We start from the raw sequence: 24,533 nt of genomic DNA, 5'->3' as shown, positions 1-24,533 counted from the left end.
AATAATAATAATAATAATAATAATAATAATAATAATAATAATTTGTAGGTCTGTTTGATCCAGCTAAAAGCATAACAGGCTATTTTCGGTGTAAGATGTGCGCATGCGCATTGGGGAGGTTTTCGGTTAAGGAGTGAGGTGGCAGTTGGAAATGTGCGTAGCGTGTTTCTAATGTTTCTAAAAAACATTTGATTTATGAACACTTAAATAATAAATTTAGTAAAAATCTGTACATCTATATACAATATAAAATGTCTAAACGTATTGGCTACGCTCCTGGTAAGTATAATTTATTTGTTTTCATGATGAAACATGTTTTTCCCAAACTTTAGCTAGCTGTGAAACTGAGAGTGTCGGCAGGATGAGATATCATCAAACCGTACTGCACAGCTGCTGTAAGACTTCAGAATTAACACTGAAGTCAATCTTGTGTAGTATTATTATTATTATTATTATTATTGTTATTATTAAAAGTAGTCTGGTTTATTGGGATTTCTTTGTAACGAAACCTAGCTGTTTATATTTTCCCCTTGCTAACACATTAGCTTGTTAGCTACACAAAGGAATGTCTTGCGCGGTACCAGCCAACAGGTTGAGACAAGTTAATTAGCTATTATAGTTATTTAGTTATATAATTTATAGCACTTTAACTTGTGGAAATCAAGTTGTATGGTTTTTGTGTTTTCATTACTGCTCATTTTCATCATTTGTTTTGTCAGGTTATTTCCGCATGCTTGATAACACACGACTGATGCAGACCCACGTGAGTGTTTCCTTTTCAACGCCTCACCCTATTATTTGTCTGGTTTAAACGTGGCTTTCAACACAATAGCGTCTGGACTCCATAGTGTTTTACCTGAAGATCAGCCTGTTGTGTTTGTTAAAATGTTACATAATCTTTTCTTTCTATTTCTTGACTTGATACCTGATCAATTTTACAGGAAGCTGTGGTCGACATAATTAATGGAAAACCTACACAATACGAACTTTTATTTAATGCCCTGGGATATGGTTCTGGACTCGGTAAGCTTTTACAGTTTTTCACAGTCAGTCTTTATTTGTCCTTTATTCTAACAGAACAAAACTATTGGTGTTGTACTGATTGCCATTTTTTTTTTTTTGCCTTTAGAATAGTCAGAAACTCTGATTACTGAATGTACTGTGTAATTGTATTGTAAATGAATTATAAAACAAATGGTGGTCACACAAGATACCTTTAAAATAATTAATAAGAGTTTTAAAAATATATATATATTTTTCAGGTTTAAATTTATGATCTTATTTATGAACTACTCTGTATCTTGAATTAGAGCCTCAGGGTCACACAGCCTAAACTCCTATCTTATGTTTCTGTTTAAACCAGCTCCATAGATAAGATAAATGGAGCACATTCTCATAACATTTAGCAAATGTAATGCTTTCTCTCATATCTGTAACCCTGCTACTACGTCTGCTCAATCAAGAGATGTATTTAGCTTTAGAAAAATATTATATTTTTATATGCTTGTATTTTGGTTTTTTATTCTACAGTAGTAATGTTTGTCTTTCAGGGCTGGATTACCAAGATCATATGTACAGTTATGAGGATTTGACTGATGATGATGATGATGATGATGATGATGAATATGGCAGGCAAAACAACAAATATTGTGGCTTTGCTCAAAACTTTCTAGATAAAGGGATTTTCAAACAACTTCCTGCAATAACGCATTATAAAACAGTGAAATGCATCACACCTGAGGTAAGTGCTGTTTTGATTATTACCTGCATGCCCTGTATAGAATACATACTTTATATGAATGTTAAACTGATAGTTAACATACAAAGAATTTTACTTGAGTGTGATTACTGTGTGTTTGATAAAGGATATAAAGCAACTGTGTTTTTAATAAGCAAAGCCTAAAAAATGACCTGGTATATGCCTTAATCACAAGAGAGATGTTGATGTTTACAAGTTTTAAACTTGTGATAAAATGTGAAACAAACATTAACCTTCCTATTTTCCCTAGGTCTTTTTGACCTGGCTGGAAGATTTTAACGTGTCATAACTTGAGTTTTCTTCCACATATTTGCCTGAAATTTACCAGGATTGTTCCAAATTATGAACTTTGCAAGCAAAATTCATTTTGTCTATTTTCGTTGAACTATGTGTTCAGAACAATATATACTTTGCGTTTTGGAACAGCTTGGGTCATTTTGACCCGGCCACATTTAGTGGGGCAATAGGTCACACTTTTGCCCTTTTCAGCACAATGAACATGCATACAGACACAAAAATGCACACATAAAATGTCCACTAACACAGGCACCCAAAACACACACTCACACCCCACACACACAAACACACACAAATTGGGCATTTCATTAGGCCTCCAGAAAAGAAAAAATAGCCAAACATTTGTAAATATTTCACACTTTTGATATGCCTTTGCCTAGCAGAGGGCAAAATATCTACTGAAATGCTACACACACACACACACACACACACACACACACACACACACACACAAGCATTGGGCATTGCAATTCATTAGGCCTCCAGAAAAAACAAAAGCTACTCATTTGTAAATATTTCACACTTGTTAGATGCATTTGTCCAGCTGGGGACAATATCTTCTCTTCTCTTCTTCTTCTACTAACAATCATTACACACACACACACGTTGTGTTTTCATATTCAAATCATATTTGTTTTCCCTCTTTTATTTATGAATTTAGTTGCATCAGTCAGCTTTGGCCTGGAGATATGTTGAGTAATGTTTGACATGTATCAGTCAGTGGTTATCCAAAATAATATTTAATAATTTTCTGCTTATTTTACCCAAAACATGGCAAAATTTCATAAGGTTTATCGTTCTCAAAAATTAAGTATAACAAAAAAAAACATAAGGAGGTAAACAAAGTTTTATTCAGATGAAATTATGGCATGTTTTTGAGTGTGTGTGTCAGTGTGTGTGTGTAGCCTGTTGGTTGATCAGATGACATCAGGTGGGCAAAATACATATTACAAGTGTAAAATAGATATTACACACAGAATGGTGATAATTGTAGAATTTTTGATTTATAAGCACTCAAGTCAATTTGGCCTGGAAAAAATAGGTTTTATTATTTGCTTACATTAAAAATGGTCAAAATGGTTTCAAAGCAATCTCCTGCCCTTGAAATATACCAGCCTGTAATTGTGCATTAACTTTTGTGCCGCTATAGTGAAAATAATTCAAAATATTTTTTTCTTTACTAAAAAATGAGGCATTTTTGTATAAAGATAAGGTTTATTATACCAAATATATATTTTTTTTTTGCAAAATATATGTTAATATGTTGGAAACAAGTTTGACTAAAAAGGTGAAAAAAAAGGCTATCATATATACTTCATTTTTTATAAGCAGTCAAAACAGACAAGGTCAAGTTGACTCAGCGCTCCTAATTTGTATAGGAGGTAGGGCTGGGCGATAAAACGATAACGATATGTATCGCGATAGACACGTGATCGATAGCGATATAAAATGTGCTCGATACGACGTTCGATATTTTTTATTCTTCGTTGGAAGGAAACAGAGGTTGCAAAGCACGTTTGGTTGCATTAACAAAGGCACTCACTCTCTGGTAACCTAGCAACTTGGGGAGTAACACTAACAGCCAATCATGTAACAGTATCATGTTTGGTTGCGCCATATCGTTGTCTCGTGCTGGATTCCTCTTCAGTAACCGGCGACTGATAAGCAGAAAATGAGCCGCAGCGAGCGAGGAAATTGTAAATAAAAGAGGAAAAGTCAGCGCGCCAGTATGGCAGTTTTTTGGATATTATAACTAGGGCTGAAACGATTCCTCGAGTAACTCGGTTACAAAAATTGTTCAAGGCAAATTCCTCTGCCTCGAAGCTTCATTTAATTCATTTTAAAGCTCACGTCACCTTCTTGTGCAATTATTTTGTGTGTATGTGCGCGCGCGTGTGTGACAACGAGCTTACGTAAAAGCGGAAGGAGACGCGAGGAGTTAGCGGTCTTTTGATTTGAGGGCGCTTGCGGGCTGCAAAATGTAAGGGCGCGATAACAATGTCAAAGAGAAGAAAAAAACAGGAGAAAACGACAGAAAATGTCCAAAGGAAACATTTCTTCAAAGCGCAGGGCAAGCCTCAATTCTGAGTATGTTGATATATTTACCTTTTTTGTTGCAACCACATGCTCCTTTAAAGACTTTTAAAGCACACACACATTGAGAGAGAGAGAGACTTTTATATTCTGATTAATATATACATATATATATGCTTAAAGCACTCTGTGTGAAACCCTGCATGTCCTCTAGGTCCAAGTTCCTGTTCATGTTTTTTGCCTCTTAAATACCACAAAGCATTCCAAATTAGACAGTAAAGGTTTGTTATGCCTGAGCTGTAGATTTTGAACCTTTTAGTTCTGAAAGTTAAGTTGCATGACTTAAAGGCAGTATTTTTGTATTATTATTACTATTTATTTTAATGTATGCCTTAGTTTTGATACTTTTATAATTTATTTTTTTGTTTTTGCATCTCAGAAAAGGGTTCATTTAAAACCCAGAATGTTTGGCACTTAAATGTACTTAATTCTTCTCAGTCAACTTTGTCATTGTTCACAGTACACGTACAGACAGAGAAACAATGGGCTATATCTAAATGTTTATTTTTGATAGAAAATATTGTTGTATGCATTGCATAATATACATTTAAAAAAAGTTGATTTTTCTAAAAAAGGAAACCAATTAGTTGTTCATTTTAAGAGACCAGTCTTATTTTCTCTTGTATATTTAATATTGCTCTTTAATTAAGCAAAAATATATTTTATCAGATTACTCGATTAATCAATGAAATTCTTGGTAGAATACTCGATTACTAAAATATTCGATAGCTACAGCCCTAATTATAAGTCTACGAAAATATACCTGAATAGTTCAACTTCAAGTATGAGTAAGAATAACTTGAGTTACTTTTTCATATTTCTGCAGGTTTTATATTTCAAACAATGTTACTGTACTGTATCAGGTTTGTTTTTTATATTACAGATGTATCTCAGTCTACCTCAGTTTTATTTATGTTTACAAAACACTGCACATATTTTAAAACACTTTATTCACCAGAAGGTGAACAGCTAGTGAACTTCCTAGCACTAAACTTGCACTAAATTCTTGGGTTTCTCTGTTTATATTGAACACTTTGCACTATTTTATTACACTTTATTAAGCATTTCTTACATTTTCTTTCATTTTGCACCTTAAATGTTAAGAGAGAATTGTTAAGTGTTCATTGTGACTTTAGACTTACGTTTACATTATAATTATTTGAGATTTCCTGGTTGTTGACATTTCTGTCTTCATAACTGAAGGGATTACGATAAGAGGAAGGTTTAGCTTAAAATAAAAATGTTTAAATGTAATATTTTTGTTCCTTATTTTAAATGGGCCATAAAAAGTTCAATAATTATCGATATCGACCGATATGAAACACTGATATCGTGATACAGTTTTCGGACATATCGCCCAGCCCTAATAGGAGGACAATAGGAGGGTTAAGAAAGAAAATCAGCATTTAAGCATTTCGTTTTTGAATGAACAGATGATTAGGTTAAACTCGTTGTAATTTATGAATTTTCAACTAAGTCTAATTTTTGATATCTGTAAGAAATTACAGAAATTGCACCCAAATTCCACTCCAAGGTACACATCTAAAAGAGCTCATTCCTAAAAAAGTTTAAGTATCATAAGGTAATACGTTCAGGACTCTAAACGTATAAACTTGATTCAATTATAAATATGGGAATGGCAGCAGGACATTATACATCACCACGAACAAAGGGTCTACGTGACTGCGATTACCATTTAAAGTGACCACTTGGTTGATAACAATTGTAACAATACCAAGACAAGGTGTACGTGACCATGATTAACATTTAAAGACAATCAGCTAGACAACAAGGTGTAGCCCAGCCATTTGGGAGACATTCAGTTCTTACACTTAATACACATTCAAAGCGTAACTTCATTTAAATTACCAAAAGGGAAAACTGTATATAATGCTTGAGCAGGATTTGCTCTGGGTTTTTATTGACTCGGATGAACCCAAAGTACGTCAGGTATTTTGTCACTGCTATGCTGGAATAAACTTCTTGTTCTTCATTAAGATCTTCACCATCATCGTCTTATTTTTACACAACACATTTTTTATTTCTTACATATCCTAAACCTGTTGTCTACAAAAGTATTGATTTCTGTTTAAAGCATGTTTTATGCCCTTTAGGAGGCTGCCAAAAATGCTAAAGAACTTGTAGCTGAAGAAGAAAAACTTAAGAAAAAAACACAAAAGAAAAAACAGAAGAAAATGGTAATGTAAACATTACATCCTCATGTACCCTAATCTTAATGGGGGATTGAAAATGTTTACTCAAGTTACAAGTTACTCTTTCTGGTATACAATAGAGGCAGCGAGAGAGACGTCGGTTAGAAAGAATAGAAAAGGAAAATGGGAAGAAAGATGGTGCCAAACAGGTATGAAAAGTTTAATAAATATTTTATAAGGGCTTTGTACCCAACCAATATTTCTCACCTGTTCTTGCCTTTTTTTAATGCCATATTCTTTAGACTAGTGTGTGTGTGTATATATATGTATATATGTGTGTGTGTGTATGTACACACACACACACACACTAGTCTAAAGAATATATATATATATATATTTTCTTTTCTTACCATAGGATGCTGCTTCTGCTGCTCCAGTTAAATCTAAACCTACAGAAAGAGAGTGTGAAAGTAAGAAAAAAACAAATAACAGTGTACTCCCAGATCCTGACCCACAGTGCAATTCACAAGTCACAGAGAGCAGTGACAGTTTTGATGATGATGATGATGATGATGATAAAGAGAGCGAGGCTGATGAATTGGAGGTTGGCATGTTTTCTGCATTTGTGTCTCCTTTTCAATAAGAGTCTGTTTAGCACCTGCACATGTATCTAACAATCATAATCCGCAATGTGTTTCAATAGCTTGATATGAGCAGCTGCTTTGTGACCAATGCTGCAGCCATCGCAAAACGCAAACTTGAGCAGAAACCTAAACCTGACAGGAAAGACAAAAAAGCTGGAAACATCAAGAAGCATGAAACAGTACAAAATACAAAAGAGCCTCAGATTGAGGTTTGTAAAATAACATTTTAGGAAATGTAACTTGTTTTTACAATTTACAATTAGTCAGTTTTCTCAGTCAGACACTAGTCAACTTAAGTGATTAGGATGATTTTAAGTAAATAGTATACATTTTTTATAAACCACGTCTATCCACAGAATGTTAATGAAAAGGAGGCATCAGAGGAACCGGAAAAGGATAATGTTACAAGGAGCATGGAGCTGGCAGGTGTGTGTATATTCCTGAAAATATTTCTGTTCTGATATCCGGCTTTTTTCATTTTAATGTTGTTTAGTGGTCCATTTTCATTTTTTTCTTCCCCTCCCAGTGATTGGGAATAAATATGCTCAAACAGGAAATCTGGATATGGCTGTGAAGTATTTTACTGATGCTATAAAGCACAATCCTCAAGAGGTTAAGTAAGTAACTTTTTTAATTTTTTATATATATATATATATATATATATATATATATATATGTATATATATATATATATATATATATATATATATATATATATATATATATATATATATATATATATATATATATATATATATATATATTACACACACGCACGCACACACACACACACAGTGGATTCAGAAAGTATTCAGATTTTGTAATCTTGCAGCCTCTCAGTACCCCATAATGACAAAGTGAAAACAGAATTCTAAAAGAACATGTACGTAAGTATTCAGACCCTTTACAACAACACTCGAATTTTAGCTCAGGTCCTCCCATTTCTTTTAATCATTGCTGAGATGTTTCTACACCTTAAGTTGAGTCCACCTGTGGTAAAGTAAATTGGTTTGACATGATTTGGAAACGCACACCTCAAAAGAAGGCCCCACACCCTGACAATGCATGTCAAAGCAAAAACCAAGCCATGAGGTCAAAGAAACTGCAGAGCTCAGACAGGATTGTTGCAAGGCACATATCTGGGGAAGGCTACACAATATTTCTGCAGCACTGAAGATTCCCTAAAGCACAGTGGCCTCCATAATTCTCAAATGGAAGATGTTTGGCACAACCAAGACTCTTTCAAGGGCTGTTTTTTGGCCAAACTGATATAAGGGCCATAACAGAGAGTCACTCTGACTGAGCTCCAGAGTTCCTGTGTGGAAATGGAGCAAAGGTCCAGAAGGACAGCCATCACTGCAGCCCTCCACCGAGTGGCTAGGTGGAAGCCTGTCCTCAGTTCTAAAAAAGCCACTTTAAGGAACAAGCGTCTGTTTGGCCTCAATTCTAAATGTTATGTCTAGAGGAAACAGACACGGCGTGAAGCATGGTGGTGGCAGCATCGTGCTGTGGGGGATTGTAGCAGCAGGGACTTTGAGACTGGTAAGGGTTAAGGGAAAGCTGAGTGGAGCAAAGTTCATTCATATCCTTAATTAAAACCTGTTCCACAGCGTTTAGGACCTCAGACTGCGCCGAAGGTTCACCTTCCAACATAACGACAATTCTGTGAATGACCTAGAGTGGCCAAGCCAGAGCCCTGTCTTAAACCCCATTGAACATCTTGAGAGAGACCTGAAAATGGCTGTCCACTGACAGTCCCCATCCAACCTGACAGGGCTTAAGAGAGTTTGCAAAGAATAATGGCGGAAAATCCCCCAATCCAGGCTTGTTGCGTCATACCCAAAAAGAGTCGAGGCTGTAATTGCTGCCAAAGGTCCTTCAACTAAGTACTGAGTAGAGAGCCTGAAAACTTGTGTTCATGTGATATTTCAGGTTTTTCTTTTTAAATTTACAGACATTTCTAGAATTCTGTTTTCACTTTGTCACTATGGGGTGCTGAGTGTAGATTAATAAGAAAAAGTATCTTTATATTTAAAAGTTAAAGATAATTTTTGCTACTCTTGTCTCCTTGATAGGTTGTTTGGAAATCGCTCTTTCTGTTATGAGAAAATGCAGCAATATGGGAAGGCTTTAATAGATGCAGATATTGCTCTTTCACTGAACCCCACATGGATTAAAGGACTCTATAGGAAAGGGAAAGCATTAGTTGGGCTTAAGGTAAATTATATCTTGACACTGCACAGAAATGTTAACTTTTTTTTTTATTTACCCCTCTTCGCATGCTAATGTTTTTTCCCCCTCTTAGAGATACTATGAGGCTTGTTTGACCTATAAGGAAGTTTTAAAGCTTGACAGCTCCTGTACTGATGCTGCTCAAGAGCTCATGAGGGTACAGATAATGCAGTTAATGGTAAGTAACACTGTGGGTGGTTCTTTAGTTAAGGATTGTGCAGTGTCCCTTGTTTGCTGTATGGTTTAAAAGACAGTTAAAAAATAACTGTCTGAAAGGTTGGTGAATTTCCATCAGCAAAGATTGAGATCACTAGGCTCAAATATAATAGTTTTGATTCAAAAATGTTTATTAAAATACCATTAAACATAATAGTTTTTGTACATGAACTGAAAGGCCTTCCTCCTTCATAGAATAGTGACAAATGAATATACCTCGTTTGTACTTGCCTGCTACATGTTTGATAAAATGTTTTTTTTGCTTGATGTTATCTACAGGATATGGGATACACTAGAGAGCAAAGTTCAAATGCTCTGATTATACATGGAACAGTAGAAAAAGCCTTAGAAGCACTCTCTGGTTTACATGGTAATACCCTGTCTGTTTTCACTCACCGTTCTTCCCCAAATAATATTTTACAAACATATTTATTTATTTAAACTGAAGTTCCTTTTTTTTTTCCTGTCGCATTTTCTTTGACTTAAGGTAATATGGCAGCCGCTAAAGAAGTAAGAGTTTATCCAGAGAGAAATACTCAACCAGCAAAAGTCCTACTCCAAAATGTCTCCCAGAACCCACCTAAAGTCAACACAGCTGTACCGCCTAACCGGTAATTGTCTGCTCTTTTAGAGTCATGCTTGTCAGTGATTCACTTTGGCTTTATCTGTAATGGTTCTGATTGTGTGTTCGTGTGTGTGTGTGCTTTGGCAGAGAGCTGTTTCCAGTCTGGGTTGGGGATCTTGTGCCTACTTTAACAGAATTAAGACTTTGTGAGCTGTTCAGCAAGTAAGTTGTCATAATCTCGAGCACACTGGCCACCTTTTTCTAGTTTATATTTGCAAAATGGATTCTTTGCCTGCCAGAAATGCAAAATTCTACTCTGTGTTAACTGTAAAGCACAATGTAGTTCTTTGAGTGAATTATTTGTGACAATAGTGGTAACATTGTGCCTCAAAATTATGTTGAATTTACCATTAATGGATTTGCTGTTTGTTCTTTTTGTTTATTATTTTTATAGTTTTGGGCCAGTCCATAGTGTAAGATTATTGCCAACAAGACGCTGTGCTTTTATTAACTACACCAACAAGGAGAACTGTGAGAGCGCCATCAAAGAAATGAATGTAAGTGTTTTTGTGTTTTGGTTTATGGGGTGATTATGTATATTTTTACCATTTAATGTCTGAAAACAACTGCCAGGTACAGGGACATGCATCTACAGTACACTTTACATGAGGTTACAGAATGGCTTGGAATGTCACATAGTGTCAACTTTCCATAATGGAAAACAAACTAGTACTGCAGTGCTTAAAGATAAATATTCTGAGTAGACTGTGACTGAGCAATTATTGTTGCTGGAAGTATGAGCTCGCAATATAACTTCTGCAGGGTTGAAGCAAAAGTACAGTTCTCAACCAATTTGAAACTGGGATATGATGGAGAAAACACACTGTGCCCAATTTTCAGTTCTGATCTACATGAAAGCCACCAATTTTTCTCTGGATATCTGGTTGTGGAATTAACAGGCTTTTGCATTCAGACAAAAACTACTTTTGCACAGAAGCTTTAAATCCTACTGCTGATGAGCGAGGGATGCGCAAAGCAGCTAACATACCTGAAAGATGTCCTCTCAGCATGATGCTGTAGATCATGACTGGTGATGGGAGAATATTTGTGTCTCATTTGTTTGTGTACTCAAGTGTGTGTCTGTTTTAGGGCTTTCGTGTAGCAGGGACTTGTCTTGCAGTTCGTTATCCTGACAGAATCCACACACATCTTGGTGTATCCAAAACTGCAACAACAGATGCAGGAAAAGTAAAGTAAGTGAACACACAATTTTGTTGTCTCACTCTGAATTTTTAGAAAGTAATTTATCATTTTATGTCAGTGCCGATTTTGAATAAATGTAATTTTTTTGGCAATCTGTATTGTACAAACTTTCAGTTCATTTTCTTATGATGTCTCTGCAAGTATTTGCTGTGTAAAATATTTTGTCTGCTAATGAGTTCTTTCTCATTTGTGCAGTAAGTTTCCTGATGAGTGTTATTTCTGGAGGACGACAGGTTGTATCAAGAATAACCGGTGCCTCTATCGCCATGTACCTGAACACAAGGGCATTGATCTGTCTAAAGTTAAGTGATAGGGGGACATAGAATTGCTAGCAGTAAGATTGACGTTAATCCACGTTTCTCATATCACTTTTATTAATGACCATTATCAGCTAAACAAATAACCAAATACATAGCAATATAAACAAAGTTACAATCGCTATCAAATTATTAACTAACTGGATTATGATTTTTTATATATATATATATATATATATATATATATATATATATATATATATATATATATATATATATATATATAAATAAATATAATATATATTCAATTATATTCACTAGAATGGTTAATTATGTTTTTCATTTGCTGTTAGAATCCTGAATTAGTACAGCCATTCTTTCTACAAAAAACATTCTTTCTTTCTGTACTTTTATATTCAAAACCAGAAAGTATTGGGTCTTGGTTTATCTTAAGTAGAAGGTTTTAGCTATTTTCCCTGCCTTTATAAATCTATATTATTTACTTGATTAAGAGACCTTTCAAGAGCCTTATTACTATTCTACTGGACACTAGATTTTCTTTCTCTCTTTTTTTTTTAAAGTGTAATAAACATCAGAAAATGTTTTCCTTTGTTCTCTTTATTATAGCTTGTCTTTATGGTTGCATACATTATTCTGTGCATGTTGATTGTTGTAATCGAATTGTCTCTGTTCCTTTATTGTTTAAATGAATTTTGTGCTTGTTTCTGTTTTCCATTACTTTTAAGCTGTTTGATTTTAAAGGAAAGAAATTTGATAACAGCATGCATAAATTTTATAAAGATCCTTCCTGCTGTTCTGTAAGGCTCCTTACATGAAAGATTACTTTGTAGTTGCATTGAACTGATTATAATGTTAACTGACACACTAGAAATCTACCCTGAAATCTATACACACACACACCTGAAATATCTTAGTTGAAAATAGTCAAAAACAGCACACAATTTCCAGATGCTAATCCAAGTATTATTTTAGGCATAAAATAAATGGTTTACACATAGTTTTAATGGTAATGATAATTAGAAAGTTATTAAAATGCTGCTTGATCTCTTGCACTAATTCAAACATAGATGGATTCAACCATGTTAGCAGACTCCACTTTCCACTTGCCCTGAGCTTACTTACTTACTCACTCTAACTTACTTACTTACTCTAAGTTTTATTTATATAAGAGTGATAAAAAGAGTGATGTCTAACTATACAAGCGTGATGGCTGTATGTTTACCAAGTGGACCAAGGTGTAAGTTGAATTGAATAAAATGGGCAATAAGTGTACAGCTAGAGGCTTAAACCACCCTGCAAAAACCCAGTGCCTGAGAGACTTGTCAGTAACATTCAATACCATGTCCATTTTAAACACCCAAATAAGTAAATAACCATAGTTTCTCTTGTTCTGTAAGTATTAGGCAACATGTGCACCTTTTTACATTATATGTAGCCCTTATTACATTATGCACACTGTCTTTAATAAATAAATAAATAATAAACACATGGTACCTCTGAAATCAATTTGTCTCTGATATTTATGGAACACTGAAATTTAATCAAAAGGTAGAAATGAATAGTCTTTCACTGTGCCAGGTATCCATTCTAGATATGTTATTTGCATTTACCTGATGCTATTATTCAAGGTGATTTATTATTCAGACAAGATAGAATTGAGCGGTTGTGGGGAAAGGGTCTTGGTCAAGGACACAACCATGTCAGCATGGCATTACTGGGAATCATGACCTTCTGATCAATAGCTCAAAGCATTAACCGTTGATCTGCCACTTTCCTAAACAGGCATAGACACCTGAAATATCAGTATTCACTCATTCACTTCAGTAAACATCTTGGTTTATTTTTGGGGAAGGACAAAAGGACGTAATCTGGCCAAACTACCCACTGCTCCACTGTGCTGTCATGTCCCCAAAGCAATACTGTGGATACATTTTTGGTTAACCTACAAAACAACAAAAAAAGCATACTGACGTGTCTAATCACCGCTCATATAATAATATATAATATTTATTTGCATTAAATTGCATACATGTTGTCGTTTTGAGTTTTCTGTGTTCTCTACTATGTTGTGAGAGATAAGAACCCTGCCCTCTCTTCTCATGCTTCTCAGTGAAACATAAGACCAACCTACACTATTGCTGAGCATCTTATTGGCTGAGGCTAAAATGATGCTCTGTGTGTGTGTGTGTGTGTGTGTGTGTGTGTGTGTGTGTGTGTGTGTGTGTGTGAGCTCCTGCTTGTGTGTCCCATATAAAGCCTGCTGCACGCAGTATTTCTGAACTGGTGCAGTGCCGGTTCATCTCCATCGATGGTGTGCAGAACAAGGGGGACCTAAAAGAAAAACTTTGTCAAAAAAATCTCCACGTTATTTTTAAAAAAAAAACGTAACTTAAAAATTCATCATCATGAGTTTAATTTCCTCCTCACTGATCCGGCGCTGGGACAACCATTCCAGCCCCTACCGCCTCTCCCAGATGTCCTTCACTCCCTCACGGCGGCTGTTGAAGTCAGAGCCTTTGCGCTACTGGGAGCCAAATGAGCTGAGTGTGGTATGTACAGAGCTGCTGGGAGTGAGAGCTCAGGAAAAAGAAGAATTAGTGGGGCTGAATGACCGTTTTGCCTCCTACATTGAGAAGGTGCGTTGTTTGGAGCAGCAGAATCGAATGCTAATGGGGCAGTTGGAAGCCCTGCAGGTAATGCAGACTCAGCCATCTCGGCTGCAGCAACTATTCAGACAAGAGGCACAGGATCTTCGCCAGCAGCTGCACCATGAGACCCAGGACAAGGAACACATGAAGGTGCGCAAAGACAAGCTGCGAGTGGAGCAGGAGCAGCTGGAAAAGAGATGGCAGGAGGAGGTGCGCCAGCGTGAGTGGGCTGAGGATGAGCTGCAGCGTGCAAAAGATGAGGCAGACAGGACAGCAATGTTAACCTGTGACGCTGAGGTGAGAGTGGTTTCTTTGGCGCAGGAGTTAGCCTTTCTGAAGCAGGTGTTTGCAGAAGAGCGGGAGGGGCTGAAGGTGCAGCTGCAGGTGTCCAGTTTCACCACAGAGCCAGATGTGAGCAGACCAGACCTCTCAGCCGCCCTGAGAGAGATCCGTACACAGTATGAAAACCTGGCCAAGCGCAACATGCAAACAGCCGAAACCTGGTACCAGGGAAAGGCGGCCAACGTGGCACAAGTAGCCGATAAGCAGCAGGAGGCTGTGCGCTTGGTGCGTGAGGAAACGGCCAAGCACCGTCAGCTGCTGCTGGCTTGCTCCACCGAGGTTGAAACTCTGAAGAGTGTTATCAACTCTCTAAATTCTCAGCTCAGAGAACTAGAGGAGACACAGAGTGTGGAGGTTGCCAAGTATCAGGTACACTACAAATCACTGGCTGAGGTCATTACACATTATACACACACATTATAGTTCTCTACCAAAAATATGGCATCCAGGTGATTTAGACAGAAGTGGTTTAATGGATCAGAGTGCTGTAGCAGAGCAATATGGCTACTTCACACAATTAAAGCACTTGTTAACACAAATATTTTTTTCTGCCACAATGTTGAAAATAAAAAATAAAAAGGAAGCTAGTGTATTGTGCATAGCTCCTGAGGCAGATTGCTGACTCATTCTAATTTACTGCTGTGCTGATAAAGGACTGAAATACTTTAGTCTCACTACATGGGCTGTAGATCTCTCTCTCTCTCTCCTTCTCTCTCTATCTCTCTTTCCCTCTCTCTCCCTCTCTCTCTCTCTCTCTCTCTCTCTCTCTCTCTGCATATAAAATATTCCAGAATATGAGCATTTTTTGCATGTTTGACTGCCTGCATGCATGTTTGTATCTGTGGTACGGATGGTCATTGCTTTGCAGCATATTCATTAGTATTTGTAATTCCTGTTTGCTCTGTAGGGGAGGATAAGTCATCTGGAGAGGGATATTGCTGACGCTAAAGAGGAGATGTCACGCTACTTGAAGGAATATCATGATCTGTTGAACGTAAAGATGGCCCTGGACATTGAAATTGCAGCATACAAGTAATACAATACTCCCACAGCCTCCCATATTAATATTACTAATAAATCAGTCACAGCATATCATTTAAATGGAGTGCTTCATGTTTACTTGTGCTCTCTTTGATTTTTTTTCTGTACTTTTGTTCATATTTTAACAGGCAGCTGCTTGAGGGGGAGGAGATTCGGCTGACGTACTGCTCTCTGCCTATTCTGGCATAAACTCTAACCTTCTAAACCCCTCTCTAAATTTCCATCTACCATAACCCTCCAATGCTGATCCTTTATTATCATTAAACCATGTAAATCTTGACCTTTAACACAATGTTCTAGCCTAATAGAATATTTAAAACAATGGGATAAAACACTTGCCTCTTACCCAGGGGTCTCCAATTTTGCCCACAAAGAGCCGGCTGTAAGGTGTTCATGTCAACCAAAACTGTTGTTAAGGTGTGACCCCTGTTTGGCTGGAATGAAGGTCTGCAGCCACTCCATCGCTCCATCTTTAATTCTAATACTAATTGTCCAAACCTCAAACTATCTTGTCCCTAACCTAAGACCTAACCCCATATTATGACCCCTAACCATATATTCACATTACTGATTTAAAGAGAAATGAGCCCTTGTGTTACACAAGAGGTAAACCAGGATCTTTCCCCTTCTTCTTCACACTATAAATGAAACAACGCCACCATGGAGAGAACACTAAGTTCAGCACTTGCCCAGTTGGAGTTTAATATATTTATGGTGGTGAATTGTCACTCCACAGTTCTTCTCTAAGTGCTAATCATGACTGGTGATCAAGTCCCTTCTGCTCAAACTATCAACCAGTCGTTTGTGAAGGTGGATTCTTTTCAAAAACCAGTCTTGCATTAGGCACTATCATTGTACTGAGGTAGTGACATAGTTCTGACCCAATATCCACCAACAGAATGTTACTCTGCACACTGATTCTGAAAGTGTATTAAGTGTAAACCAAGTGAATGGTTTGTCAAGCCATTCCGAGCTGTAGAACCTCATTTGTTTATTGTTCTTATTCCTAGATAACTTTTAGTCTTCATCCTAGTACTGTGAGCAGTCCTTGTTTCAGTAATAAAAGAAATCTTTGATTTAATAGAAATATCTTGACTAGAAATGTCAAATATTGTTACTGAAGAATCATCAATAGAAGAATTGTGTTTATCCTTATCAAACACTACAGTAGGGAATCTATGTGCTCTCATCTGCTTCTGTTCATCTGCTCATCAATGAAACTGAAACTAAGTCAACTGCTCGTGGGTCAAACAACTAGCAGAGAAGTAACCGGCACCAGTAATGTAATGTTCTGTAGCCTGTACCTCTGCTCCTAAAAACAATACCCACTGAATAAAACAATACAAAAATCATTGTATCTCCTGTTTTGTTTTGTTTTTAAATAGTTTTAGTGCAGTATTTCTCAGTAGTAATAATTCAAATAATGCTATTTATTATACAATTTTAGTAAGTATCCAGTATTGGGCATGTCATCCCACACACACTAATCCTGACATATTTAGAACTGATGAGTTTGGATAGAATATGAAATATTTATCCTAATTATATAAGAATATTTAAACATGTATAACCTGTATTCATAGTATAAGAATATTTTACCATGTATAGCCTGGTTTTCACCTGGTTTTAACCTAAAGGCTAAAAAAAATATGTCTTTGATCAGAGACAATTCTCCTAAAAATTAGAATGCAGTTATCTGTATAAGTAAGGATTCAAACAAACATATAAGTGGCAGAATTATAAATGTCCTTGCATACAAAGGTTTAGTGGGCGATCATTCAAAACTCTACAAACACCTTTGGGATGATAATCTGCAGATATAATATGCAGAAACTTTGCATTTTCTATAATTTTGATTTTTTTTTTTTTTGCACCATAAAACCTGTTTATCTTTTGTTTAAAGAGATTTTCCATGACAGTGTTTTTTTCTTTTTCTTTTTTTCTTCAAGCAAAATATGAGGGATTAATCAGAAGCAAAATTTTGGTAATTAACAAATTGATCAGTCTGAATATTTGTGTTTTTGTCTATGTATATTTAGCAAGTTATTACCAGAAAATAATCTGGATTCATGGGAACTGATGGTGTTTCTGGTTTTTTGAATGATTCAGATCATTTAAATGATTCGGATCATTCGAATGAGCTCACATATAAAATCCAACACTTTTATTCTTATTTTTTCCCCCGTTTCGTTTTTCTAAACAGAAAATGTGATTATTTAGAGCTGAAATTGTTTAGTGACATATGACGGTACTCTAAAATAAACACAAACGATGATGTGCTTCGCCAACAACCGTCTGAACGCACAAATGCACCATTTTCAGTGCATCTCGCAATGATACATTTTGACCAATAGACGGCACTATATTACACTTATTTCCCTTTCCACTTGCCCAGTCTGAAGAAGAAGAGAGAAGAAGAGTAAGCACTTCCTCTGCGAAAGGTCTTGAACATGGCGACCTCCTGTCTCAATGTTACAGAGCTGTGTTTGTTTTAGTAGTAACTCTGTTTATATTCGGGTCTGACCGCATACACCACATCAGCGAGTTTTATTCAAACAGACAATAGGAGTGTAAGATGTTTTCAGCTGTAGTTCGGAGCCGTAATCCGGTCTCTGTTGCACTGTCCCCTCGTTTTGGTGTTGTGATGGACAGTGTGCGGGGCAGGAAGTCTCGCACTGACCCGAAAGCCAAGTCCAAAGCGGGCCGAATCAAGACCCCGCCCCCGGTGGACCCTGTGGAGATGGTGGTGCTGAAGCAGCGCTACACTGAGTACAACCTCATCATGAGGGCACTTAGGTAAAGACTGTCACACAGCAGCATGCTACCTCACTCACTCATGCTGTCTGTTTTCTCTTGTTATCTTGCATGTATACCTTCAAAACTAGATATAATGCAGACCTATACAAAGCCCAAAGGCGATATAACACCCTTCAACATGCTTATATTTCAGTTTTAGTCATTCTCAGAAGAGCATACGTTTTACACAGACACTCTGTAATGTTCAACTTGTTCCTAAGGAGATGAATAAACTGCCTACGTCTTGTTAGAAATGGAATCTTGTGGTGCTTGTGATGATAGAAGCTTCTGTAGCGGTTTGTTGTCTGCTTGAATGGAGAACAGTGGATATCAAGTCAAGTCAAGAAGCTTTTTATTGTTATTTTAACCATATATAGCTGGTGCAGTACACAGTGAAATGAGACAATGTTTCTTCAGGACCAGGGTGCTACATAAAAGCAAAGACAGCGCTATAAGGACTTAGTAAGTAAGTCTTAGTTACATAAAGTGCATCTGTGCAACCTGGTGTAAGCTGTGCAAGACAAGACAGACACGACAGTGCAGGACAAAAGACAGTGCAGACAAAAATTACAAGACAATACAAAAAAGACAACAAACATAAACAGCGCCGACCAGTGTAAATACTGTATGTTCAAACAATATTGCGTGTGCAGTAATACTAGAATGAACACAGTGTCATAGCAGCAGGATATGCTTCTATCATTGGCACACAGTAGGTGTTCCATTGATACTCCAATCCATTCTTATTACCCTCTTAAATGTTCATACTCATTGCTTGGTCCATACTTCAAAAAGTGGACTGTGATGTATTTTCATTTTGGTTCTCTAATACAGTACATTTGAATTAAAGTGGCACAGTATCACTAGAGAAGATACTTAGCACCCAGTGATCGCTTCGGATATCTGATTTCAGAAAGTGGATATTTAAAATATTCAACCAAATGCTATATTTGTCAATACTGATAACTGTATTCAGGGTTAGAACAAAACACAAACTTTTTTGCTGTGGAAAAGAGCAGCTGTCAATAAATGTAATACATCACTTCATCTGTTAATTCACTACATTTGAATCATAAACACCATGCATTTACTTAAGCATTTATTCAGTTCAGCAACCTGGTAATGTGTCCAATTATTTCTGGTCTTTGAAAAGAAATGGGGGACCATGTATATGATTTACTTCATCTAGATATAAATTGAAGTTAAAAATGAAACTGTGCTCTTCATAATAAATGATGATTAATTGATTTCTGACTCTATGTCAAGGCCAAATAACAGATATTTTCCAGATATTTCAGGATGAGGTGTGTGTGTGTGTGTGTGTGTAGATTACAGTTTAAAGAGGAGATGCTGAGGAAGCGCTATGAGGAAGAGACTGGTTCTTTAGCAGAAGAGAGAGCCAAACAGGAGGCTGATGAACACAGATCCTTAATGGCCTGGAACGATGCAGAAAACCTCAGATTACGAAAAATACGGTGAGACAGTTAAATACGATAAAAACATTCACAGCATGCAGTCATGTTTTTCAGCACTGATTAAATGTGCATATTGTGCCCACTAGTGAGCTGCGTGTGCAGGCAGAGACTGCAGCTGCTGAACAGAAGAGGAAAGAGGCAGTAATTTTGCATGCACAAGAGCTTGAGAATTACATAAAAGAAAAAGAGAAAGAAATCCTTCAGCTACAGGTGGGAACATTAGACAAATAAGATGCAAATATGTGTAAATGAGGCAAATATGTGAAAAACACACTTACCTTTAAATGATCTAATTTTCAGGAAGATGCAAAGAACTTTATTACACTGGAAAATCTGGATCAGCGGATTGAGGAGGCATTGGACAACCCTAAAAACTACAACTTTGCTATAAATAAAGAAGGACAAGTGGTCAAACAAACTGTGCTGCAATAAGAAAGATTGATGAAAACCACAGGAGAGACTGAAAATTATCCATGTTTATTTACTTGCTCTGGTAAACTTATCTAACTTTAAGTGTCCACTTTAAGATGTTACTTTGTTTTCTTAAGTAAACGTTAAACTGTGTTTCACTTATGTTGCGTCTTTTGTGTGGAAACGATTGTGGTTAACGTGTGAATTTTTGAAATGTCCCTAATGAACCTGGAAACTCTGCTATAGCATATGGTACTGTTTCTGAGGGGTGTACAAATCCTGAGGACTCGCTTCACTGCACACACTCATGGCTTTCCTATGTATGCAACTAAACTATTTAACCAGCTTTTCATCTAAGGTATTTTCAATTTAGACTGTCTTTAACCAATTCTGCAAAATGTGCATTTGGAAATAATGCAGCTTCCTCCTGATCCTATAAAACTAATAGACACATGTTTATTGTAGAAATTCGCCGTAAAACACTAAAGCATACGTGCGATGGCGTTATACAAAGTGCCAGAAACAGTACAAGTCATACATAAAAACTAAGTTGTAGGAACAACAAATAATAACTTGACTTCTAGTTGATCATTTGGAATCAGAAGTGGCTTATATGAAAGGCAAAGGCCTCTAGATTAAGCTTATTTTACCAAAATAAAATCTTATCATGCCTTGATTTTTAATTAATCAATTATGGCAGAAAGGTCAGACTTTGCTTAGACAAAAGTTTTGTCACATCTTTAAAGGATTCAACCAATCACAGATTAGAGTGTCACCTGTGTGAAATACTGTAATTAACACATATCCAGGTGTGTAGAAGAAGAACCCCAGCACACCCAACCTTCATTTGAAATGCATCCTGACCTCTGACAGCATGTCAAAGATTCAACCACAGACCAAAGTGCTGATCATCAAGAGCCTGAAGACCAAGTCTCCTGTCTCCTGCTACATCTTTAATGTATCTAAACGTCAAGCGGAGAGGATAAGAAAAAGATTTGAAGAAACCGGTAAAGTTCATGACAGGCCCAGGTCCGGCAGACCCCGTAAGACAACTGTTCGAGAGGACAGTTTGTTGGTTCGACAGTCCAGGGCCAGCCCATTTTCAACTGCAGCAGAGCTACAGTTGTGTTCAAAATTATTCAACCCCCAATGCTGTAAATGGTTTTAGGGAATTTAGTGTACATTTGTAATTGTATTCAGAATGAAATCCTACAAGGACTTCTTAAAGAACCATATGCAACTAAAATGACATCAATTAGTTTTGTAATACAGTAGTAAATGTTTCTTTTGTGAATTCTTCATTGACATAATTATTCAACCCCTTAAAGACTACCACTCTGAAGAACAGAGGTTCAATGAAGTGTTTTCAATCAGGTATTGAAAACACCTGTGGATATCAGGGAGCAGCAATAAAGCCTAATAAGCACCAATTAGGCAGCTTTAAAATGACTGTGATACTCAGCTCCTTCTAGACATTTACTGGTGTGGTTACAAACATGGTGAGGTCAAGAGAATGGTCCAGGAAGACAAGAGAACAGGTGATTACTCTTCACAGGAAGGGCAATGGCTATAAGAAGATTGCAAAGATGTTAAACATACCAAGAGACACCATAGGAAGCATCATTCGCAAATTCAAGGCAAAGGGCACTGTTGAAACGCTACCTGGTCGTGGCAGAAAGAAGATGCTGACTTCGACTGCTGTGCGCTACCTGAAGCGTAGAGTGGAGAAAAGTCCCCGTGTGACTGCTGAGGAACTGAGAAAAGATTTGTCAGATGTGGGTACTGAAGTTTCTGCTCAGACAATACGGCGCACCCTGCGTAATGAAGGCCTCCATGCCAGAACTCCCAGGCGCACCCCCTTGCTGTCCCCAAAGAATAAGAAGAGTCGACTGCAGTATGCCAAAAGTCATGTGGACAAACCACAGAAGTTTTGGGATAGTGTTCTGTGGACTGATGAAACAAAATTAGAACTGTTTGGGCCCATGGATCAACGCTATGTTTGGAGGAGGAAGAACAAGAAAAGAACACCTTGCCTACTGTGAAGCATGGCGGGGGGTCAATCATGCTTTGGGGCTGTTTTGCTTCTGCAGGTACTGGGAAGCTTCAGCGTGTGCAAGGTACCATGAATTCTCTTCAGTACCAGAAGATATTGGATGACAATGTGATGCAGTCCGTCACAAACCTGAGGCTTGGAAGACGTTGGACCTTTCAACAGGACAATGATCCCAAGCATACCTCCAAGTCCACTAGAGCATGGTTGCAGATTAAAGGCTCGAACATTTTGAAGTGGCCATCGCAGTCACCAGACTTAAATCCGATTGAGAACCTCTGGTGGGACTTAAAGAAAGCAGTTGCAGTGCGCAAGCCTAAGAATGTGACTGAACTGGAGGCTTTTGCCCATGATGAATGGGCGAAAATACCCGTAGATCGCTGCAAGACACTTGTGTCAAGCTATGCTTCACGTTTAAAAGCTGTTATAACTGTAAAAGGATGTTGTACTAAGTACTAAGATTGAATGTCACTTGGGGGTTGAATAAAACTGATAATGATGTGAGCTCAGAAAAGACATTTGTGGTTATTTCATTATAAATGTTATGTTATATTTGTCTGACCTACATGTGCCTCTTTGATTTAATTGTAAGCAGGATGACTGAATGATCATAATCAATGTCAAACCGACCAAAACAATCAATTTCAGTGGGGGTTGAATAATTTTGAACACAACTGTACATAACAACTGGTCACCAGAAACCAGCATTAGACAGAAGACAACTAAAAAATAGTGTTGCATTTGCCAAGGCCCACAGCTTGCAAGAAGGATGGACTGTGGAAAGTGGCAGAAGGTTGATCTTTCCGGTGAATCAACTATTGAACTGCATCCCAGTCATCGCAAATACTGCAGAAGACCTATTGGAACCCGCATGGACCCAAGAATCACACAGAAAAAGTCAAGTTTGGTGGGGGGAAAATCATGGTTTGGGGTTACATTCAGTATGGGGGTGTGCGAGAGATCTGCAGAGTGGATGGCAACATCGACAGCCTGAGGTATCAAGACATTCTTGCTGCCCATTACATACCACAGGATAGGGCAAATTCTTCAGCAGGATGGCTCGCCTTCTTATACTTCAGCCTCCACATCAAAGTTCCTGAAAGCAAAGAAGGTCAAAGTGCTCCAGGATTGGCCAGCCCAGTCACCAGGCATGAACATTATTGAGCATGTCTGGGGTAAGATGAAGCAGGAGGCATTGAAGATCAAACCAAAGAATCTTGATGAACTCCGAATGTCCTGCAAGAATGCTTTCGTTGCCATTCCAAATGACTTTATTAATAAGTTATTTGAGTCATTGCCGAGATGTATGGATGCAGTCCTCCAAGCTCATCGCAGTCATACACAATATTAATTCTTTTTCCACTGCACCATGACTTTATGTTCTGTACTGTACATTATTTCTGTTAAGTGACAAGACTTTTGTCTAAGCAAAGTCTGACCTTTCTGTCCTAATAATTAAATAATAAAAAATCACGGCATGATAAGATTTTATTTTGGTAAAATAAGCGTAATCTAGAGGCCTTTGCCTTTCATATAAGCCACTTGATTCCAAATGGGCAACTAGAAGTCAAGTTATTATTTGCAGTTCCTACAACTTGGATAGGTGACAAGACTTTTGTCAGGGAGTCTACTTCATTGCAATGAATCTATCAGGTGACTCCAATGGTGATTTGTGTAGAACTTAAACTTTACTACATTTTAACTGATTCTGCTAAATTCTGAAAAGTGTTTTGGTTGTGTTTTAGCATCTACATTATCAGCAGTCAACTAAAAGATTCTTTTCCCCAAATGTTTTGGCTTAACATTAACATACATCAACGTGCCCTTAACAAACTACAAGACAATGAACGCTAAACGCCAGTAAACAGACGGCGCCGTAGCAACGTGATGACGTGTCTGCAGTTGAGACGCAATGCCATTTGGCTGTAACAAGACAGTGACGTGAGGACGTTTTTCACGTCCAACAATCAAACCCTGACTTATAAATATTACCTAGAAAAATTATAGCTCACCAATCATGATCAGATGTTGCAAAGTTAAGAAAGTTAGATATTATGTTTTAAAACGTTGTCTTGTAGTGCTGATTCAATTGTAACAATTTATAATAGTTTAACCTCCATGTATCAGAAATATTCTACAACATTCATTCATCTTCTACCGCTTATCCAAACTACCCCGGGTCACGGGGAGCCTGTGCGTCTCAGGCGTCAAGGCAGGATACACCCTGGACGGAGTGCCAACCCATCGCAGGGCACACACACACACACAC

At 37.2% G+C, this 24,533-nt stretch overlaps 3 protein-coding genes across 4 annotated transcripts; all 3 read left to right on the top strand.

Moving 5' to 3' along the window:
- The first annotated feature begins 134 nt into the window (after positions 1 to 134).
- si:dkey-33c12.4 (uncharacterized protein LOC560112 homolog) lies at positions 135 to 13,003 on the top strand. 2 transcript variants are annotated; one of them, XM_060872281.1, is made up of 18 exons: positions 135 to 153; positions 720 to 763; positions 942 to 1,023; positions 1,551 to 1,741; positions 6,265 to 6,348; positions 6,444 to 6,512; positions 6,719 to 6,907; positions 7,007 to 7,156; positions 7,304 to 7,373; positions 7,474 to 7,564; positions 9,023 to 9,164; positions 9,253 to 9,357; positions 9,675 to 9,765; positions 9,883 to 10,006; positions 10,108 to 10,182; positions 10,415 to 10,517; positions 11,110 to 11,213; positions 11,419 to 13,003. In XM_060872281.1, exons 2-18 carry the CDS (start codon positions 731 to 733, stop codon positions 11,531 to 11,533), a joined length of 1,818 nt encoding a protein of 605 aa, XP_060728264.1. In that variant the 5' UTR covers positions 135 to 153; positions 720 to 730; the 3' UTR covers positions 11,534 to 13,003. The 2 variants fall into 2 exon arrangements, with proteins under 2 accessions (XP_060728264.1, XP_060728263.1); XM_060872280.1 differs by having other exon boundaries at positions 140 to 279.
- Positions 13,004 to 13,773: 770 nt separating this feature from the next.
- On the top strand, positions 13,774 to 16,884 carry neff2 (neuronal intermediate filament family member 2). The gene is made up of 3 exons (XM_060871363.1): positions 13,774 to 14,860; positions 15,399 to 15,523; positions 15,661 to 16,884. Exons 1-3 carry the CDS (start codon positions 13,907 to 13,909, stop codon positions 15,719 to 15,721), a joined length of 1,140 nt encoding a protein of 379 aa, XP_060727346.1. The 5' UTR covers positions 13,774 to 13,906; the 3' UTR covers positions 15,722 to 16,884.
- Positions 16,885 to 17,941: 1,057 nt separating this feature from the next.
- mrps26 (mitochondrial ribosomal protein S26) lies at positions 17,942 to 20,372 on the top strand. The gene is made up of 4 exons (XM_060872278.1): positions 17,942 to 18,328; positions 19,657 to 19,803; positions 19,890 to 20,013; positions 20,104 to 20,372. Exons 1-4 carry the CDS (start codon positions 18,108 to 18,110, stop codon positions 20,233 to 20,235), a joined length of 624 nt encoding a protein of 207 aa, XP_060728261.1. The 5' UTR covers positions 17,942 to 18,107; the 3' UTR covers positions 20,236 to 20,372.
- The last annotated feature ends 4,161 nt before the right edge of the window (positions 20,373 to 24,533 follow it).

This window comes from Tachysurus vachellii, chromosome 6 (assembly GCF_030014155.1).
Source record: "Tachysurus vachellii isolate PV-2020 chromosome 6, HZAU_Pvac_v1, whole genome shotgun sequence".
Taxonomy (NCBI): domain Eukaryota; kingdom Metazoa; phylum Chordata; class Actinopteri; order Siluriformes; family Bagridae; genus Tachysurus; species Tachysurus vachellii.
This window is presented reverse-complemented; position numbering and strand designations above follow the sequence as displayed.